The sequence below is a fragment of the Emys orbicularis genome, chromosome 4, assembly GCF_028017835.1.
Source record: "Emys orbicularis isolate rEmyOrb1 chromosome 4, rEmyOrb1.hap1, whole genome shotgun sequence".
Classification (NCBI taxonomy): domain Eukaryota; kingdom Metazoa; phylum Chordata; order Testudines; family Emydidae; genus Emys; species Emys orbicularis.
The window spans coordinates 104,558,411-104,576,976 of record NC_088686.1 but is presented as its reverse complement, the minus strand read 5'-3'; the positions used below and the strand labels follow the sequence as shown (position 1 = coordinate 104,576,976).

General features: G+C 41.2%; 1 protein-coding gene across 1 annotated transcript in view; it reads right to left on the bottom strand.

The window, feature by feature from the left end:
• Positions 1-18,566, bottom strand: part of PDE3B (phosphodiesterase 3B) — a 288,545-nt gene that overhangs the window by 39,705 nt on the left and 230,274 nt on the right. Inside the window, exons 6-10 of the mRNA XM_065402627.1 lie at positions 16,336-16,546; positions 15,715-15,791; positions 12,039-12,190; positions 11,524-11,661; positions 9,693-9,804 (exon numbers count right to left, since the gene is read on the bottom strand). Coding sequence (XP_065258699.1) covers positions 9,693-9,804; positions 11,524-11,661; positions 12,039-12,190; positions 15,715-15,791; positions 16,336-16,546 — 690 coding nt within the window. The remainder of the gene's footprint in view (positions 1-9,692; positions 9,805-11,523; positions 11,662-12,038; positions 12,191-15,714; positions 15,792-16,335; positions 16,547-18,566) is intronic.

The window sequence follows — 18,566 nt, the reverse complement described above, 5'->3', positions numbered from 1 at the left end:
GCTCCCGGATCCAATGCATTTGTGACTAAGGTGAATGTCTGTTAAGGAGGAGCAAATGGGCCTCCTCCACAAACATTTGATAGGTCTATCCACTGGTCTGGGGAGGACAAGACTCGACAAGGCACCTGAACCATGCTGTACATACGATGGTGTGCTGGAGAATACAGTGAGGTGAGCAAACTCTGTAGCTCTCTGAAGTGCATTCAGGGATGTTGGACCATGTAAGTGCACACCACCATGTGCCCTAGATTTCTGAGGCAATACTGAATTGTAGTCAAAGGATGTGTCTTTAGATCTAGTGCATTACTAGAGCTGCATTACTTGCAACCTCTGCAATGGCAGGAATGCCATGGCCTGTACAGAGTAGAGTTCAGGACTGCTGCAATGAATTCTATTTTTTTGAACTGGAGTCAGGATAGATTTCTCTGTATCGATTAAAGCCCTTGCATTTGGAAAATTGACTGGATAGCAGCTATTCTAGAGAGTACTTGATATCTGGATAGGCCTCTCACTAGCCAGTCATCTAGGTGAGGGGACACATGCATTACCGACCTTCCCAGAAACGCTGCTACTATTGACATGCATTTTGTGAACATGCAAGGCGCTGCTGACAGGCCAAAAGGCATAACTCTGAGGAACTTTCTGTGTCTTTGATGAATTGACATATGAAAGTAAACGTCCCTTAAATTGAGAGCACCGTACCAGTCCCTGGTCTCTGAGGAGGGGATAACAGAAGCCAGAGTAGCCATCTGGAATTTTGTTTTCTTCAGAAACTTATTCAATTGCCTTAGAGCTAAACTAGGCCTGAGCCTCTCCCCCCTTTGCCTCTGGGATTAGAAAGTATTGGGAATAGAATCCCATTCCTTGGGAAGATATGAGAACATCCTCTATGGCTCCCATGAGGAGTACAGACTGGACCTCCCGTAGCAGCAAGTTCTCATGAAAGTGGTCCCTGAAGAGGGACTGGGAATGGGGATAGAAATAAATTGAAGGGTGTATATCAGTTCCACCATGCTTAGGACCCACTGATTCATGGTAATACAGGACCAAGCACTTAAGAAGTGGGATAGGCAGTTGGCAAAAATAGGGTAAGGGAAAGATGGTACTCTGGAAAGTGGTAGGCTGCTCTCGACTAACAGGTCAAAATGTTTGCTTTGAAGATATGATTTGCCTAGAACTAGCAGCTGTAGAGGAGGAGGGAGGTGGAGGACGTCTCTTATAACTTCTACCCATCTTTCTTGACAGGTCCTGTCTCTGAGCTATGAGAGGGTGGAAGCACTGGGACTGCTGCGGAAAGAATGGTTTTCTCTTCATCGCTGGTGTATAAATTCCCAGTGACTTAAGGGTCACCCTTGAATACTTAAGGCTATGAAGTCTCTCGTCCATCTTTTCAAAGAAGAACAAGGGACCTTAGAATGGGAGGTCTTGTATAGTTTGCTTCACCTCTGGCGCCAAGACCTGGTGACTGCAGCCAAGATGAACGCCACAGAAGCCATAGCTCAAACCAGAGTCTGCCACATCTGGGCTCGCTTGTAAAGCTGACCTGACAACTAATTTTCCCTCATCTACCAGAGCAGTGAACTCCTGCTTAGCATCATCCAGAAGTTTGTCTTTAAACTTCAGGACGTTATCCCACAGGCTAAAATCATATGAACCCAGAAGAGCCTGCTGGTTCACAATTCTCAGTTGTAAACCTGGTGTGGAATAAATCTTCCTAAGAGATCCAGCTTCCTTGTTTCTTTGCCTTTCAGGGTTGAGGCCTGATGTCCCTGTCTCTCCTTTATGTTTGCAGCAGACATTACCAGGGAACCAGGATGTAGGTGGTTGTAAAAATTTTCATATCCCTGGAAAGGGACATATCTCCTGTCCACCCTTTTAGCAGTGGGAAGAAGGGAGGATGGAGTCCTGCCATAAACTCTTAATGGGCTCTAGGATAGCTTCATTAATAGGGAGAACTACCCTAGAGGGACCTGTAGAGGTTAAAATGTCCACCAATCTGTGAGACTTTTTTTGCACCTCTTTCAGACGCATCCACCCTTTTTTAGCAAGTCTTGATGAGCCTTGAAGTCATCTGACAGAGGCGAGGTAGACTCCGCAACTACCACCACATCCAGAAATGAAGATGAAGAGGCTAATGGCTGTTGAGGAGGTCCTTAGTCCAACTTCTGCACAGGAGAGTCCCGAGTAAGCAACTTCCCTGGCATGGTACCAGTCCTGGTACCGGAACAGTGGGAGTGGTGACCCTGGTGCATATGTTCCCAGTGCTTACTTGATGTGGGAGGGTGGGACGGGAGCGGGGATGTCACAGAGCATGGGGGGAAGCCCCAAGAGCTCCAAAAGGCCACTGATACTGAGACAGGACCTACCTATATGCTGGCCATTGGTCTTTAGGTTGAGATCTGAACCATGGAGGGTAGGCACCTCACTAGGGCTGCTGGGGTTGCTTGGGTCTGGAAGCATAGGAGCAGACCTCAGAGTACGATGAGGAAGAAGAGTCCACTTCCTCTGGCCACGGGGGAGCTCCTTCCCTTGGTACTGGGGAGACCAGTTGCGAGGCTGGTGATGGAGGCACCAGCAAGATCATTGCAGGATTCCCCCTCTATGGAAGCCACTGAGATGCACCAACAGCAGCAGCAACCAGTGCCAAATGGTGCACCGGGGCTGGAACTGGCACTGAAGGATCTAACACATCCGATCCTAGTATTAGACAGGAGTCTTGCACTGTGGGTGAAACGGGTATCAAGAAGTTCAGTAGTTCCTATGTTGCCTCAAATGTCTTGGGTGCACAAGGCACTGCCAAAGGCTCCTGACCCTGCAGTACTGCTAGCTGTGCTGGTCTTGGGATCGGTCTCAATGGGCCTTTCCTGGGCTCCAGAGTCAACAATCACTCTTTTCACACAGGGGGTGCCTTTATCTGGGGGTACCTCTTCTTTGAGTGCCCATCAGTGTCCTTGCCTCCACTTGGTGCCTGGCCTGAAGATTTTGAAGGCCCCAGTACTGTGTCCTTCAAGGACTTATTAAGTCTTTTCTTTGATACCGAAGAATGTCTGCCTATAGATTCAAATCAAACAGGCAGAGTACTCCTGGCAGACTCAGACATGCTCGGTACCAGTTCTCAGCAGGAAGGTTCCAATGGAGCGTGAAATGCAGACTCCATGGGTAAGTACATGAACCTGGCAGCCATGTCCTTTATCAAATGAGGTTTGAACCCTCTATAAATGTGACATTTGTAATCAACATACACTTACCCCAGCCATTTAAGGTAGTTGGGAAGAGGATCACTCACAGGCATAAGTTTGCCACAATAGTGACAGGCCTTGAAGCTGGCAGAACATGGCATGAGTCCGATACCAGACCCAGTACCCAAATGAGCACTGGAGACTGAGCTTCACTAAGAAGTAAGCTAAACTTACTCTAGTCACTAACTGTGTACCAAATACACTACTCTAGACTAAATTAACACAACAAATACCAAATACACACAAGAAGGGAAGGAAGACTTGCAAATGCAAAGATCACAGATCCAACAACCATCACCAGTGATAGGAAGGAACTGAGAGGTGTTAGGGGGGCAGCATAGCCCTTTATATCTGTTTGCACTTGTGCAAAGCACCAGAGGGCACTCATGCTGCCCCGATGGGTACTGCTGATGGAAAAATCTTCAATAATTGTGCACAAGGCATGCATGTATCGACAGTGGAACGGACATGTGCAATCATTCAAAGAAGAACAAATACTTTCACCTCAGAATTATCTTGTTTTATGTATGTGTGTGTGTGTGTGTGTGTGTGTGTGTGTGTAAGTAAAGTTTGTGGTTTTAGAATTATATTTTTCTATTAAAAATGTCATCTCCTCTGTTGTGTGAAACACCCATACAATAGGAGAAACTGATTGACTATACATGGGGAACAGTGAAATGAACTATAAAACTAATGTGAACTGTGTTTTGTGTTTTAATTGCCCAGTGCTGGGACTAAAAATGTATTTATAAAGACAATAATACAAAAATAGCTACTAAATTACCTTTAATCAAATGATGCATTTATTATTGAGAGCTACCTATCTCAAACATATACACAAGTTCATTTGTTTCTAGGGATTGTGGATCTTTTCATCTTAGCCTAATAAAAAGGATAACTATGGAAGAGAGATGTTTGCAGAATCAATATGTCACTGTTAGGTTCATAATAATATACTTAACTTCCTATTTATCAAGAGACAGAAGAAAATCCCTTCCCTCCCCATCCCCCCGAAAAAGGTTACTTACACTTTACCGTAACCGTTGTTCTTCGAGATGTTCCATGCATGTGGATCCCATTCATGGTGTGCATATGCCCTCTGCACAAATGTTCAGAAGTTTTATCAGCAGTCTTCATGCCCTCATGCTCCATTTCCGGGGGCATAAAAGGCTGAGTAACCCTGCCCACCTCTCAGTTCTTTCTAACCACCCTTTGGCAGAGAGTTGGAACAACATGGTGTCCTTCCTTAGTACAGTTTATTGTTACTGTCAAATTTTCATTTAATTATATCCACTGTATTTAATATATAGTGTAGTAGTCCCTTCATAGCCTGTCAGCAAATAACAACAACAACAAAATTTTTTTTTAGCAAGTTTTAGTTTTAGTTAGGCTTTAGGCTTTTGTGGTACCAAGTCTAGTCTTTATGCCTGAACCTTAAACACCTGGCTTTAAGCCATGCCTATCATGTAGAATGGTAATTCCCCTCAAGGAAGGACATGACAAATGTCTATATTATTTAGGGGAGAGTCACATCTAAGTGCACAATCTGTAGAGTATTTAAAAAGTGCACTCAAAAATCCAGGGAATCAAGATTAAAAAACTCTTTCTCACAGAGAAATCCATGAAAGTTGCATCAGACTCAGAGGTGATCTGAGGTATGTGAAGCTGCAGACCAATAGTGCATTTTATTTATTCACTGACCCGCTGAAGATGCCATTGGTTGCTTTGCCAAAGAGCCAGACTTCTAGTGCCTAACAAGAAGTGAGGTGATTCCTGGCTCCAAAGGCTCAAAGAGAACTCATTCATTTAATAAGAACCCTAAATCTCAGATTACAAAACCACTAGAACAGTCAGACACCCTGGCTGCCTGTGAGTAAGGAGTATACTGCCAAACCATCCTCTTGGCAATAGTCCCTGTCTCCAGAACCGCACAAGAAATCAGAGGTACAGGTACCGAGGAACTCATTTAAAGTGGTCACAAGCAAGTCAGAACCATGTGCAACTTCATCTTTTTCTAGTACCTGAGTTCGTCAACACAATCAAAGGATTCTTCAATACGGTTCTGCATAGTATTGCAATCAAAGCGGCATTATATATTGGCACCAGCAAAACACCTGGCACTAATGTGAACAGAGTCTGACTCCTTGGCACCAGCTCAAAAGGCATCAAAGAGCAGGCGCGGACTCAAACAGTACCGAGGTAGATGGTTATGGGCAAAAGGAAATCAGATATCTGCTACCTACACTCGGTACAGGGATCATCTGCTAGTAACTCCTTTACAGGCACAGCTGATACCAGAGTCTCCTTTACTGTACTTCTCTCCTATATTGGGCAAGTCAAAAATGTCCACCATAGCATGAACACCGAATGCCTGTCATGAAGATTTCATTGAGACCTCACATTGAGGATCAGAGAAATCTTTCCATACCTCAGCACCTCCAGTTCCAGATCGTCTTTTGGAAGGTTCTTTTTCCTCCTCGTCATCACAGGCCTCCAGTTAAGACTAGTCCCCAGAGTGTCAACCATCTTCATCGGCTCCATCGAGGGATAGTGAATGTAACAGAGGAGATGCCTCTAGAATCACTGCATTTTGGGCTCTGCCACAAGAGCCATCTTTCGTTCTTTGGGGTCCATCATCTTGGTTTAATATGCTTTACCCATATGTTTGTCAACACTGGCCATACTGGCCTCTTTGTCCTCAACACCAAGTCATCATTCGGCTTCACACCCAAGACCTGAATTTAAATTGCCTCAGAGGTCTGTCCCTTCTCCCACAGGGCAGGTTGTTTCTGAGATTCAATAATCACTTTCTGCAGAGGACGAAGGAGAAATGCAAACATTTCGCCAGAGAAGTAGATTGCATCATGGAATGGGCCACCCATAAACTGTGAGAACCTGCTTCAATAAAGAAAAGAAAACCGCAGTGACCACAGACACCTAGTTGTCACCCACCATTCTGAAAGAAATCTTTTCTGAACCCCTCTTCAAGGCCTTCAAACAACCCCCCCAACCTCGCCAACCTCATCATCAGAAGCAAGCTCCCCACAGACCAGGCCACACCAACTCAAAGCGGCACCAGACCCTGCCAGAACAACAGATGCAAAATCTGCAGACATACTTCCACTGCTACAATGATAAATACCTCCTACAAACACCTATCAAGATTCATGGGTCCTACACATGCTTATCACAACATGTGGAATACCATACCTAGTGCATCATATACCCCAACAACTCCTCTCTGGGAGAAACCAGATAATCACTATGCTCTCAAATGAACTCACACAGAAAAATGATAAAAGACAAAAATACCATATCACCCATGGCCAAACACTTTTCACAAAGTGATCACTCCATATCTTATTTTTCAATACTTGTCCTCAAAGGAAACGTACACAACATCTTCGAATGGCAAGCCTGGGGACTTAAATTCATAACACTCCTAGACACTAAAAACCATGGATTTAACAGGGATACTGGTTTCGTGACTCATTACAACAATCTGTAACATATGCACCTTCATGCTAACCCTTAATGGCTCACGTCCAACCCCTTTTGCATAACAATCTAACCCTTATTGCCCATTCCATCTCAAGTGACCCCTTATAAAATTTATCTCTTATGCTTAACTATCTGTCCCAACTTGTATTTAGCTCAGACACTCTGATTTCTTTTCCCAGACCTAAAGAAAAATGTTGTGTAGTTTGAAAACTTGCACCTTCCACCAACAGAAGTTCATCCAATAAAGATATTACCTTTCCTACCTTGTCTCTCATATATCTTGGGACCAACATGGCTACAACAACACAAGAAAATCCATCTCTGAGGGGCTTCTCATGTTCCCTGGATGAAGTTGTTGTCTCCTCCATTCCCCTGACTGCAAATGATTTTAAAGCTTATCAGGAGCTTTTAAGGAGAATGGCAGAATGTCTTGAAGTGTCTTTGGAGTTGGTCCATTAGAAAACACACAAACTGTTTGATATTCTTCAACCAGTTTCATAAAACAGAATAGCTCATCCTATTAATGAAAGAATCTTTGAACCCACAAAGGACTTGTGGCTACTTTGGCATCTATCACAGTGACCTCAAAGAGGGCTGAACATAAATACTAAGTCCCCCCACAAAAGGGATTTGGGTATTTCTGTATGTACCTGGCACCAAAATCCTTAGTAGATACTGTGGTTAATGAAAAGCCCAAACAGATAAAGTCTACTTGCGAAGAAAAAGAGCCAAAAAAAATAAGATTTATTTGGCCAAAAGGTTATTCTTCTGCTTGTCTTTGGGTCAGAATTGCAAATTATAAAGCTAGGCTGGCCAAGTATAATTATATCTAGTGGTACAGAACAGCAGATTTCATGGACAAACTACCATCAGATCTCAAAGAGGAATTTAAATTAATTTGTTTAGAGGGACAACTAATTGCTAAGACCTCTTTTCTGGCAGGTTTGGACTCAGCTGACACAGGACCAAGTCTGATGGTTACAGGTGTTACCATGAGGAGAGACTCATGGTTATCTACTTGGGTACCCATAAAGAGGTGTAAAGAACAGTGCAAGACTTACCATTTGATGGGAAAGAGCTGTTTAATTAAAAAAGGGATGACACATTGTGCACTCCTTGAAGAACTCTCGAACCACACTTAGATTTCTGGGACTATATACCCCCAATTTTAGAAGGAAGCATTATAAATGTCAGCTTTCTTCTAGACAGAGATCTCAACCAGCCACCTCCTCTTATTTTTACACCTCTTATTATTATTTTTACCACCTGATCAGATGAGAAAGAGGTAAAGGTATCAAAAGAGAGAGCCATTTTCATTGTCCTCTACCCAGCCATTTCAATCTCAGAAACAACAGTTTAATGCTTCAGTTGAGGATACTGCTCTAGACTTTGTGGACTGATACCTTTCTTACCTTCCTTTTGGTTCCCATCTCTCTTTCTTCAAGGAGGCTTGGGCTGCAGTTACCTTAGACCACTGGGTCTTGCAGGTGATCCAAGAGGGGTATACCCTCCAATTCCGTAAAATGTCTCCCCACACCCACCCACCCATTCCCCTTTTCAGGACTACTTGCATGGGAGGCCCATGCAGAAAGAAACAGAATCTCTACTACAGCTGGACACAACAGAGCCAGTGCCTCTGGCTTCAAGGGAAAAGGATTTTATTTTCCTTATTCAGAAAAAGAAAGGGAGTTGGTGGCCTGTACCATAGCTCAGGTTTTTCAATGTTTATATTATCCATGCCAAATTTCACATGGTGGCTCTCGCATCTATCATACCTTCTTCAAGACTGTTTCAGTACCCTCAGCTTGCAGGATGCATACTTTCTGGTTGATACATCCATTGCACAGGAAGTTTTTTTGCTTCGTGATATCAAACAATCATGATTAGTTGAGAGTGTTTCTGTTGGCCTTTCAACTACACTTGGAATGTTCTCAAAATAACAGTCAGTGGTAGCAGCTTATCTTAGTTAAAATCTATTATTATTATTATGATGGTGATTACTATTTTTGCCAACAGGGTATAGAGTAAACACTACACTATCAAATACAATGGATAAAACTAAATCAAAAGTTTACAGTAACAACAAACTAGCTATACTAAGGAAGGACATTATGTTGTTTCAACTCTCTGCCAAGGAGTGGTTAGAAGGAACTGAATGGTGGGCAATGTTGCTTTCCCTTTATGCCTTAGGAGAGGAGGGGGAGGGCATGAAGGTGCATGTTTGACCCCTAGTGGATACTGCTGATAAAACTTCTGAATGCACACTGCCAGTGGGATCCACATGCACACAGATTCAAAGAATAACATGACTTTGAAGTAAATGACATCTATAAACAGAAAGACCAGAAAACTTGTGCTAATATCTTTAAAATACATTAAATGACTGTTAATCAATTTTGAAATTCAAGCTGCTGTCACCACTTACTGATATCCCAGCCGTGACATGTATATAGCACAAGAAAAAAAGTTTAATTGTCTTGAACAAATCACAGAATGGAGTAAAAGTTTAGGCTGTATGGAGGAATGTTCCTTTTACCACAAAAGAATAGCAGTGTTAATTAAGGGTTAGCATAATAAATAAGCATTTATATTCCTAACAGGCCTGATCTAAACTCACTGAAGTCAATGAATAGGCTCCTACTGACTTCAAAAGACTTTGGATCAGGCTCAATCTGAAAACTTCCTGAACTATTCATGAACATTTTACCAGATTATATTCAAACTAAATGTGAGCAGACTCAATTTTGGAGTCCACCAAATCTTTTGTTGTAGGTCTACTTTTTATAAATTATGAGACAAGAGATTTATTAAAAACAATCCAATTACCATACCGGTAACATTAAGATTAGACACTGTCTATCTGTAGTATTCTGGGTAAAATAATAAGTAAACATACTTACATGTTTTGTTATAAAGGAATACATGTATATAGTGTAGTTGGACATTACTTACAGGGAATATCTCGGTAGCCATTTTCTAGTGCACGAAAGTAATTCAAGAATTCTTGTGTTGGAATTTTGAAAATTTCAAACAAGCCAGTGTCTTGGAACAAGGTGTATGTCACCTAAATACATATTAAAATTAATTTTCGTTTGAAAGTGTCAAAGTTTAATCATTTTAGCTTCATTCTACTTTAAGAATATTTTGCTATATTTTTTAAGTATACCATTAAAATTGTTAAATTATTAAATTTAGTTGATGCTTCATTAAAAATGAGTCATTGGGCACTAATGTGCTATTAATACAGTATACTGGAATTCTTTCCATCAAAACAGACACCTATCTTACCACGCTCTTGAAATCAAAGGGAAAAAAAATCTGCATATCTCTTTACTGAAATGACCCCAATGCACCTTCTTACTTTCTTTTCCTATCTTTAATCTTTTATGCATGCTATGCTAGAAAAATTATACTGTTTTCTATTACTGAGGAGCACAGTTGCCAAACAGTCCCCATCCCAAAGCTTTAGACCAGTGGTGGGTAACTTGCGGCCCGCAGGCCGAAGGTTGCTCACCAATGCTTTAGACAATCTTTCAAGTATAGACTTGATTAAGAGATCCGTCAGGCTTCCTAGGAGAAAATAGATAAAGGTTCCTCTTGCAGCCTTCCTTCCCCCTATAAACTGTTCACTGGACCTCTCTTTTAGGAATGCAGTACATATACCTTTAAAGAATCACATTCAACAGGTTCCAGTGTCCTCATCCTAACCCAAGAAGCTATGCAAGAAGTTCCCCCTGAGTTCTAGCTTCTCCAAGGGCACTCCTGTCTCTATACCTAGGCTGATACCAATTTCCTTCGTTAGGGAAACTGGGATGAAGGTAAATCAGAATGGTGAGGACATTTCTGAGGCATCAAAAGATCTGGACTGCCAATTTCAGTCTAAAAGGAAAATATCTAAGAAAGTTATGACTCTCTCAGAGGTTTAGAACAGAGTGACAGTGCCATTACTGTGGCACTATTACATATTTTATTATTATTAATATGCTAGGTGCTATACAAATGCACAATATAGCACAAGTCCCTAACTTAAAGAGCTTATCTTTGAAACAAATGCAAGGAAGATACAATAAATGGGTGTTATAAACAATAGGAGGGAAAAGGGGAGAGGGGAGAAATATAACTATGAGAAGATCACACGGTTCTACAGTTTAACCAATGCACAACTTAACAGTACTAAATCATCTGAAAGATTGTTTTTCTTTTATAAATACATCAATAAGAGAATAAATAAAATCTGCTATCAGCTATCACCGACTGTCCTCAGCCTAGCCATTAGTGGCTGGCAGACTTCCTATAGACTTCACAGTGGAAGTGGAGTCTTGAAGAAATAGTAGCCTTATGAATTAGGTCAGGGAGTGCATTCTATGTAAGAGGCAGCATGGAAGAAAGAATAATATTGTTTATGGGAGAAACAGAAAAGGTTCCTAGAAAGATTGCCTCTCCCATCTCAGCTGTGACTTCCAATGACAGCTACATTCCACCAAAAAACATGAAACAGTTGACAGGAGATGGAGCCCTTCGTTGCAGCTGGAGTTAAGACTACAGAACTCACTCCCATATAAAATAAGAATTATCAATACCCTCACAGTATTCAGAATAAAATGCAAAAAACCCACTGTTTGATGTAAGTTTCCCACAAAATAAGCAATTCTTACTGTCTACACACATGGAAGGGTAGAAGAGAAGAAAATAAAATTGCTACTTTTCAAGCTATTCTTAATTTATACACAGACTGGCAAACTGCACCTCAGTTGTGGCTCATACACCAAAAACAGCAACAAACCTGGCTAAGGATCCTTCCGGATTTGTCTCCCATGTTTTGCACTAGATCAAAAATTTGGAAATTCCAATTGTTCATCTTCTCCATTAATGATTCATGATCTTCTGTTATCATCAGTTCTAATGAAGGATCCTGTTTCATCTGTATAAGAGAGAATGAACCATTTCCACAATGAGAATGAAAACCAATTTGTCACTTGTATTTAAATAGACGTTAAAATGATAAAGTATTGTAGAACATTTTACATTCCACTGTGCTGCTGTAGTTATTCTGCACACTTATTTTATCCCATCAACCCTTTTTGCCTTGAAATGGTGTCACAATATCGTTGTATACTTTGAAATTTTACTCCTAAACTTAACCAGTATTTGGAATCCTGGATTCCAGTGATGCACTGTTTTCCAAAGGTTCTTATACAATAATGTAAAGTAAGGACCTCCTTAGAATATGATATTAAAACCCATGAAGAAATACATTAATATACAACATTGCGGGTATTACTTCAATTCTATGCTTACATCAGATTGCTGGTTATTCTGTGTTTGAGCCATTTGCTGATTGTCACTTTCTATCAACTTTTTTCTGCAGTCTCTGCTTTCTTTTCTTTCATCTTTCCATCCCTCTGTATGGTGGACTGACTCTTTTGAAATACCAGTGGTTCCATCTTCACCTTAAATATAACAAGTGCACAATTACTATCAACAACTTATTCATAAATCAATTCAGGAATTAAGATTTTCAATCAGTTGTTACTTGCTCCTATCCTTGGCCCACTAGAAGTTAGATTTATTGACCTTGTGACTTCTGCAAAGCCCATCTTTTCTTTTCTCTTCTCAAGCTATTAAGAGAGTGCCCTGAAGATGGGGATGGTTACATTCATCAGCCTGTGTTTTAACTTAGAGGACAGTATGGATACATATAAGATGTATTTTAGATAATTTTAATATTTTATATAAATATTCCCCCAAATAAATATTTGTCATTTAAACATCAAATTGTATCCTTTACAATACAGCATTTATTATTTTACAATTCCACATTCATTAAAATCTCAAACCAACCTTTCCATCCCCTTCTATGCATTAGACACATTGCAAAAGAGGAGATGGAGAATCATTGTACTATACCACACTGTGCTTATTGCATCATCCTGTTTATTGGATGTACATTTGTTTATTAAATGTGCGTAAATAAGTTTGTAATACTCCAGCATCAAACTCCTTAACTGTTACATTTTATCATTGTAGATACTTATATGTCCCTTTTGGTGAAACATGAGCGGCTAATTGCTTCACTTTTTGCACTTCCTTTTTGACCAAATTTAAGAGTTTAAATAAATGTGACACTAAATACTCTACAGACTTAGTGGAGAAGACTGGGTGATTATTTTTAAAAATCTGTAATCTTAAAAGAATTAAAATATTACAAGCAGGTAATGCTCACGTCTCTAAAAGTAAATGAAAACAGATTACAGAATCAGAGATATGGTTCACTATTTAGCATGCTTTTGGGTGCTAGGTATTTTACTGTCAACAGAGAAAGATATGGTCCTGGTCTGAAAGAGTTCATGAATAACTGATTTTTTGTTTCATTTGCAGTTCAAAAAAATTGGTTCAATCTCAAATGAAACCAAAAAAAATGCTCCGGAGCCAGACAGACCGAAAGAAAACACAGACGCTCAGGCTTTCCCCCCCCCCCCCCCCCAACTCAGGGAGCTGGAATGGCAGAGAGGAGTGGTGCTCAACTTCTCCAGCCTGGGTGCCTGGGGACAGGGGAAAGACTGAGTGACTAAAGCTCTTTTCTAAGTAGCATAGATGTATGTGCTCTGCATATTCCTATGTTTCTCAGTTCACTTCTGAATCCAACTCAAGATACTGGTCCTAAAGAAATATGGAAAGGATATCTTAGGGCTTGTCTTCACTACTGGGATAAGTCGACCTAAGTTATGCTACTTCAGCTATGTGAATAACATAGCTGGAGTAGACGTAGCTTAGGCTGACTTACGTGGTGTCTTCACTGCGCTGCATTGACAGGAGACGCTCTCTGGTTGACTTATCTTACTCTTCTTGTAGAGGTGGAGTACCGGAGTCAACCGGAGAGCGCTCTGTAGTCGATTTAGCAGGTCTTCACTAGACCCGCTAAATCAACATCCGCTGCATCGATTGCAGCAGCGTGGATCTCCCCGGTAGTGAAGACAGCCCTCAGACTGTCTCTGCATTCATGATCCATGAAGACAACTGCACTTATGAGAAACACAAATTATTGTAAAACATTTTATCACTAAGTCAAAGATGTATTGGAATGAGTTCTAGTCAAATTGATTTCAGAGTTCAGTTGTAAAACCCACCTTTTTTATAGTAGTCTACACAAAATAGAAATCGGGGAATGAATAATAGAAAGGGAAGGGATGAAAGAAGAGGACAACCAAACAGATTTCTCTTGATATAAACATCTAAACCAGTATATCAAGAATAGAATGCACAAGTCCACTTCAAGTTTGCATTCACGTTATTCTTAAATTCTGTATCTAGGGCACTCAAGCAAAGAGAGTGGAAACCACTTTAAATTGGGGAAAGAGGTGGAAACGAATGAGCTGCCATTGGAGGTACAGCTGATATAGCTGGCTCCTATGAATCCCCTCCCTCAGCTCCTCTTCAGGGGTAAAGGGTGTAGTGAAGTAGGAAGGGCAGGAAACGGGGAATGGACAGAGAGCAATGTGATATGGTATCCCCAACTGACATTTGGTCCCTTGAGAAGTACGGTAGCTGGTTAAAGTCCGCTAGCAGAAAAAAATGTAAAGTGTAGTCCATTTTCACAAAAATCAGGCCAGATCACTGGTACACTTTGGCTGCTTTGTGCCACTCCAGCAGTGCAAAGATGTAAATCTAGTTTAACTGGTGTGACGGACTCAGACCAGAAGGCTATAAAAGAGTAGCGGAAGGCAAATATATCAGCCTCAGGACTGTTCCCTGGGTAGCCAAACAAAGGCTACTCCAGGTCAATCAAGTCATCTGATGCCAATTAAACCAGTTAAGGTCATTGGGCTAATGCAGGCTCCTGACTCCAGTTAACCAGCAAAGGGTCAGTTAAGGCTCGTAGGCTAATGGAGACAGCTGGAAATAATCAAAGTCCTACTCATACTGCTTAAAAGCTCTCCTTTCAGTCCCCTCAAGGATGCCCAGGTGACAGGAACTGGAGGAGAGGAAGTGTTGCTGAAGCCTGAGGTAAGGGTGAAGCTGGGAAAAGGGGATTACGGGGAAGTGGCCCAGGGAGTGTCAGCGGTGAACAGGAAGCTGGCCAACAGCTGCTACCATTAAGGTCCCTGGGCTGGAACCCGGAGTAGAGGGTGGGCCCCAGTTCCCTCTTTCCCCCCATGCTCTACAGAGATCCCCTTGAGAGAGGAAGCAGACTTTGGTCCAAGCAGGAGGCTGAACTGCGCCTACTGAGCTCTAAGGAGCAACAGAGACTGTGGGTATTCCACCTTCCCACCTCCCATACTGGCCTGTGATGAAAGTACCTCAATAAGCTGTGACCTTTGCTGCTAAACTAAGAAAGGGAGATCACACTGAGGGCCTTAGCGAGCTTCTGAGGCCACTGAACCCACCAATACAGGCTCGGAGCTTTGTCACACTGGCCAATAATTCTTCAGATGGCCTCAACAGGTTCTTCATAATGAAAATTAGTTGTTTGTTTTCTATCTTGTTTTCATGCAAAGACTTAACAGGAGAGTTTCATAAGACAAAAATAACTTCCCTGACGGAGAGCGTGTGGAAAAAGCTACACTGTAGAATTTTAACCTATTATTCATAGAAATTGAATTAATACAACAGAGTAACCGCTAGTCAGGAGGTAGGAAAGTTCAGTTTGTTGTGTGACATGTTAAAAGTTCAGAAAACCAGCTACAGAGCATTAAAAACTCCATTTGCTTGCAAAAATATAAAGCCAGAAGTTGATTAGAAAACATATCTTTAAAGAACAGGATACATATAAGACTATGCCATCTCCTATCCTAGCTCAAGAAATTGAGATAATAAACCAGATATATAGGGATCCACTAAAATGGTTATTAAAAAGATATACATATGAATTATTTGGAAGTATAGGAAAAGTTTTAATATGGAATTTTAAAATTGCTTATTTATTGAGAAAGCACAGTGAAGCACTATCAAATACTTGAATATTTTGAAATCCTACCTGATTTTCTGCCTTGATATTCTGCACCAGATTCTGACTGTGATGTTGAAATACGCTTGAGAAGTTGATGTCCACAGCTTACAGAATAAACAAGACAAGGAACAATATTAGCTTATTTCTCTTTTTTCCACTTCTGATTGCTGTATAAATACTACAGTTACAATGCTATTACTCAGATACTTGCAGTCATATCACCTTGGTAAATCTCAAAGCAAGCAGGATTGGGCCTGGCCAATACTTTAGATAAGTAACCTTCACTGTGCTACCAGAAGTAGTGTTGGTCATTTAAAAGGTGACTGAATCAGAATAGAATTATTTCCCAAACATGGGGTTTCCCTTCCCCTCCTAAAACATATAGTATAGAACTCCAAGTACAGAATGGTTGCCACATTCAATTACAGAGCAATGAAATATGTAAAGTGTATTTACAGCCCTTCCTGATAACAGATGCTACATATACATATGGATATAAATTAGTATGAGAAGTTATCTTTCACAGCTTTATCAAGTTTCCTTAGGAAAAAAGGAAATTAGTATGATTTTTCATATAAAAGTATGGATAATTACAGCATATAACAATTTGCTTTTATACTTTTGAATACTTCTGAGGGTTTACAGTACCTGTTACAAGTATAGCTTGTAGAAGCTTTAACTTGTTGCTGAAAATCTGAAGAATTAAATGTATATCCCAGAGGTTTATGTAAATTAACACTTGGCTTAGTAAGAAAATCAGCAGTATCAGGAAATTCTACAGGTGACCGACTGACAAGGGATCCACTGGAGATAGAACCATGACTAGATGAACCAACAGGACTCAGGCTAGGGGAAGTACCTGCAAAAACATACATGTAATAATTTACTGAGCATTTCTTTAGACTACATTAAAAAAACAATGTTTTTGAAAGATCAAAATGAAAGATATAAGAAAATTCTATAGCTTAATAAGAACAAAGTGATAGGTGAAAAATACTATAGATGGATCAAACTATTAAATACATATTAGACATCAAGATTTATTCACTGTTTTGGTTTTATAAACAAGCAATACAGGGTAGGCTGCACATCTGAGTAATTTGTTGGGTGCATGCTCTGTTCAGTGTTTAAGCTTCTCCATATAAAAACTGTATATCAGCTTCTGGAAGAGATTTGAACCTCATAGATTTTCAATGGAGATCTCATATAGAAGTATGTGTAAAACCTAACTTTTTGTTTAGTAATTTGGTTTTAATGTATGTGTTTTTAATACTTATGTTAGGAGGTGCTTCCCTTACACTTCCCTTTATAAGACCCTGTTTTCAGTTGCTTGTGGTTTTGCTGAACTGTAACTGTTTGCACGAAAAATTTCTATGCTGGTTGTCTGCCTCAGGCTGAGTTTTATGGAAAATTTCAGCCATAAGAGTTCATCTTTTTCTGAGAATGACGCTAGAAAAAAATAAGTTGTTTGCAACATTAAAAAATTCTGGTGACCTTTACTTTACTTTAAAAACTCTAGCGTTTCTATGCTCTGGAGCAGAGACTTTAAATTTGGCAGGAGGGTGGCTTTGTATAACAGATATGCCTTTCACTGTTCCTGTGAAAATCCGCCAAAATTTGGCCAAGTTATAAGCCTTTGAAAAACTGCAGCTTCCATATGATCAGTAGACTTCTTAGATTTAGCAGCTAAAATCTCTGTATTCTTTGTGCACTGAGCATGCTCAAGCCTCTCACAGCTCCTAGTGCTGATCAGACTGTACATGCGCCATTTGCACAGTGTGACTGAGCATGTTCCTTCCAGCCTAGGGATGCAGGGGCAAAGCAGGGAGTCTGCCTTTCCTGTACTTTCAATGACCCCCTGCTGGCACCCAGGCAGCATGGAGGAGAAAACTGCCTGACTTGAATACAAAGGGGCAAGATTCGGATCTGGGGAGTTAAGTGGAAGGGCAAAAGGTGTATATTGGGACAAGGAGCCATGCAGGATGAACTGGGACTGGAGGCTGGCAGGGAGGAGAGATGGAAACTGGAAGTTTGCGGGAGACTGAGACTGGGAGCCATGAATGGACATGGGAGGGTCAGTGTGTGTGTGTGGGGGGGAATTGAGACTGGATGAAAAGCAGGGGGTATATGGGGCTGACTGGGGGAAGGGCAGATGGATCTGATAATGAATTGAGTATAGGGGCAGAACTAGGACTGGCTAGGCAGAGAGACTGGGACAAGGAGCTGGAGGAAGCAGGGACATTGAGATTGGACAAGAAACCCAGACTGGGACAGGGAGCCAGTAGGTACAGGGAACGTGAGCTGGAAGAACCAGGGAAATGACTAGATGTGGAGTGGGAAGAGAGTCAGATGGAAGAGGGGGCTGGGAATGCCTGGATAAGGAAACGGGGGACAAGGAAATGAGAAAGTGGGGTGGGGACTGGGAATGGCTGGACAAGAAGAATGGGAGTTGGGAAGGGGTAGAGACATGGAAACTGGAACTGCAACAGGGAGTCTAGAGGGGTGAGGGATATACAAGGATACTGTAACTGAGATATATATAATAAATAATAATAATGGAGATGTTCTATCTCCTAGAACTGGAAGGGACCTTGAAAGGTCATTGAGTCCAGCCTGCTGCCTTCACTAGCAGGACCAAGTACTGATTTTGCCCCAGATCCCTAAGTGGCCCCCTCAAGGATTGAACTCACAACCCTGTGTTTAGCAGACCAATGCTCAAACCACTGAGCTATCCCTCCCCCCAGATGAAAAGTATGGTACTGGGACAAGGAGCCAAAGGTGAGGAAGAGACAGGACTGGGACAAGGACAAGTTGGAGGGGATTTGGCAGTAGGGGTCAGATGGGCAAAAGAGTCCATACACACTAGAGGACACTCCCCT